The sequence below is a fragment of the Tursiops truncatus genome, chromosome X, assembly GCF_011762595.2.
Source record: "Tursiops truncatus isolate mTurTru1 chromosome X, mTurTru1.mat.Y, whole genome shotgun sequence".
Taxonomy (NCBI): domain Eukaryota; kingdom Metazoa; phylum Chordata; class Mammalia; order Artiodactyla; family Delphinidae; genus Tursiops; species Tursiops truncatus.
In genome coordinates, this window is record NC_047055.1 from 36,399,146 (window position 1) to 36,401,292 (window position 2,147).

Genomic DNA, 2,147 nt, shown 5'->3' on the forward strand with positions numbered 1-2,147 from the left:
TCACCCGTCCTGAGATGTGGACCCGCGGTCTCGGCTGCCGTTTCGTGAGTGCTGATGGAACCCCGGTGCAGGACCCGCCTCGTGGGGGCCAGATGCTGTATCTGGGCCAAAGCTGGGCCTGCAGGGCAGGTGGCCAGAACGTGGAAGGAATTCTCTTCCGCAGCCCGGGGTCTACGCTTGGCCCCAGCGAGCCGCCCTGCCAGCCTCTGCCGCCCGGGGCCCCGCGCATTCCGCGCGCCCCCGCCCCCTCCGCCCCTCTCCCGGCCTCGCCCCCTCCCTCGTCCCCTTCTCCTCCCCCCACCAGCTGTCCCCTTTCCCCGGGGCGGCGAGACAGCCGGAGCCTGGGAAGAGGCGGCTTCGGGCCGAGGGGGCGTGGTGGGGAAGGGGAGGAGGCGCCGGGGTGAGGGGATAAGGAGGCCCGGGCGGCGGGGTCCCCCAGCCACTGCGCCGCCCGCCCGGGAGCCGGGTGCAGCCGCCGCCGCTCGCCCGCATCCCCTCGGCCCGGCCCGGGGGCAAGGTCAGCAGCGATCTGGAGCCGCCGTGTCACTCCCCGACAGCTATGAACTGCAGCGAGAGCCAGCGGCTGCGGACCCTGCTGAGCCGCCTGCTGCTCGAGCTGCACCACCGGGGCAACGCCAGCGGCCTGGGCGCCGGCCCCGGCCCGAGCATGGGCATGGGGGTCGTGCCCGACCCCTTCGTGAGCCGCGAGGTGACCAGCGCCAAGGGCAACGACGCCTATCTCTACATCCTGCTCATCATGATCTTTTACGCCTGCCTGGCCGGAGGCCTCATCCTGGCCTACACCCGCTCCCGCAAGCTCGTCGAGGCCAAGGACGAGCCGTCCCAGGCTTGCGCCCAGCACGAGTGGCTCCCGGGAGGTGCCCCGGCCGCCGCCGACGCTGAGACAGCCGCCGGATCGCCCGCCGAGGACCGCCGCCCGCCCGGCCCCGCCGGGCTGCCCGCCCCGGCCCTCGTCCGGGCCGCCGAGGGGGTCTAGAGCCGCCGCCCCAGCTCGCTGGCTCGCCCGCGCCCTCCTCAGCTCGCTCATCCCTGGGCGCGGCACCCGCCTGCCTTGCCGCCTTTTCCTCTCCTCCCTCACCTGAGGCCCGGACAACGTTGAGAGGCCAGGAGACCTTGTCTGGAAGGCCCTGGAAGAAGCACCACCCTACCCCCTCCGGGCCAGCCTCTCCCTCCTCTCCCCGCCCCCACCTCCGACCCCGCACAACCCACTGCACTAAACTGCCTCTGCTCTCTTGTCTTCAGACGGCCCTGACAGCACGCTCCAGCCCTCTGGGAACTGAATCCAACACGTCCAACACTTGGCATTGAATTGAAGCAATGAAGTCTATCCGAACTCTGGGCCGTCTAACTGGCAGCTGTTCCGGGGGCTGCCAGGGACTGCTCACTCTGTAGAGCCAACGGGCTTGCCATCACTGCCAGGCCGGCTGGGGCAGCTCCAGCTTCCTGTTGCCTTAGGGACAGAGACAAAGAAAATGAAGAGAACTCAGACATCTTTTCCCTCCCTCCTCCTTCAGCAGGGAGCTAGCAGGACACTAGGACCAGTCTGTGGCATAGAATGGACTTAATGGGACTGGAGGTGGAGGGGGGCTCAGAGGGTGGGGAAGACCTATTACCCCCAACTGTATGGTTTTCTTGCATCCAGTTGTCGTCCTGAAGGTAACTTGCCTAATTTTGAGTAGCTCTGCCATCTTTTGCCATGGGTAACCATTGCTGGGCGTATCACCCTAATACTTCCCAATGCCTCTCCTATATTGATTCAGTTGTCATGGCAGCTGTCTGCTTCATCCATGGAACATGAGGCTCCGTCGTCTCCTGCTCTGTAACCTGGAGAATGTCAGAGGCAGGTAATAAAGGTCGTTTAAACAATAACCTGAGACTCTTTTCTCAAAGATCCCAGCCTTGAGACCCAGTACTATATAGAGAAGGAACCCTTTTTGCTTTTGGAAATAATGTTTAGATTGGGGAGTTGGGTTGTTTTGATACCTATATCTATATACCCAGTTCCAATGCAACAGATATCACTGTGCGTGAAGAAAAGGTTTATGTATGGCTAAATGGGTTGTTTTTTCAAGTGTTTCCGAGTTATAACTACTTTCTTACTTCTCCGCCCCTTTTCCCTTAATTCT

The 2,147-nt window shown here is 62.9% G+C and overlaps 1 protein-coding gene across 1 annotated transcript; it reads left to right on the top strand.

The window, feature by feature from the left end:
• The first annotated feature begins 559 nt into the window (after positions 1 to 559).
• Positions 560 to 997, top strand: KCNE5 (potassium voltage-gated channel subfamily E regulatory subunit 5). The gene has a single exon (XM_073798837.1). It carries the CDS (start codon positions 560 to 562, stop codon positions 995 to 997), a length of 438 nt encoding a protein of 145 aa, XP_073654938.1.
• Positions 998 to 2,147: the final 1,150 nt, after the last annotated feature.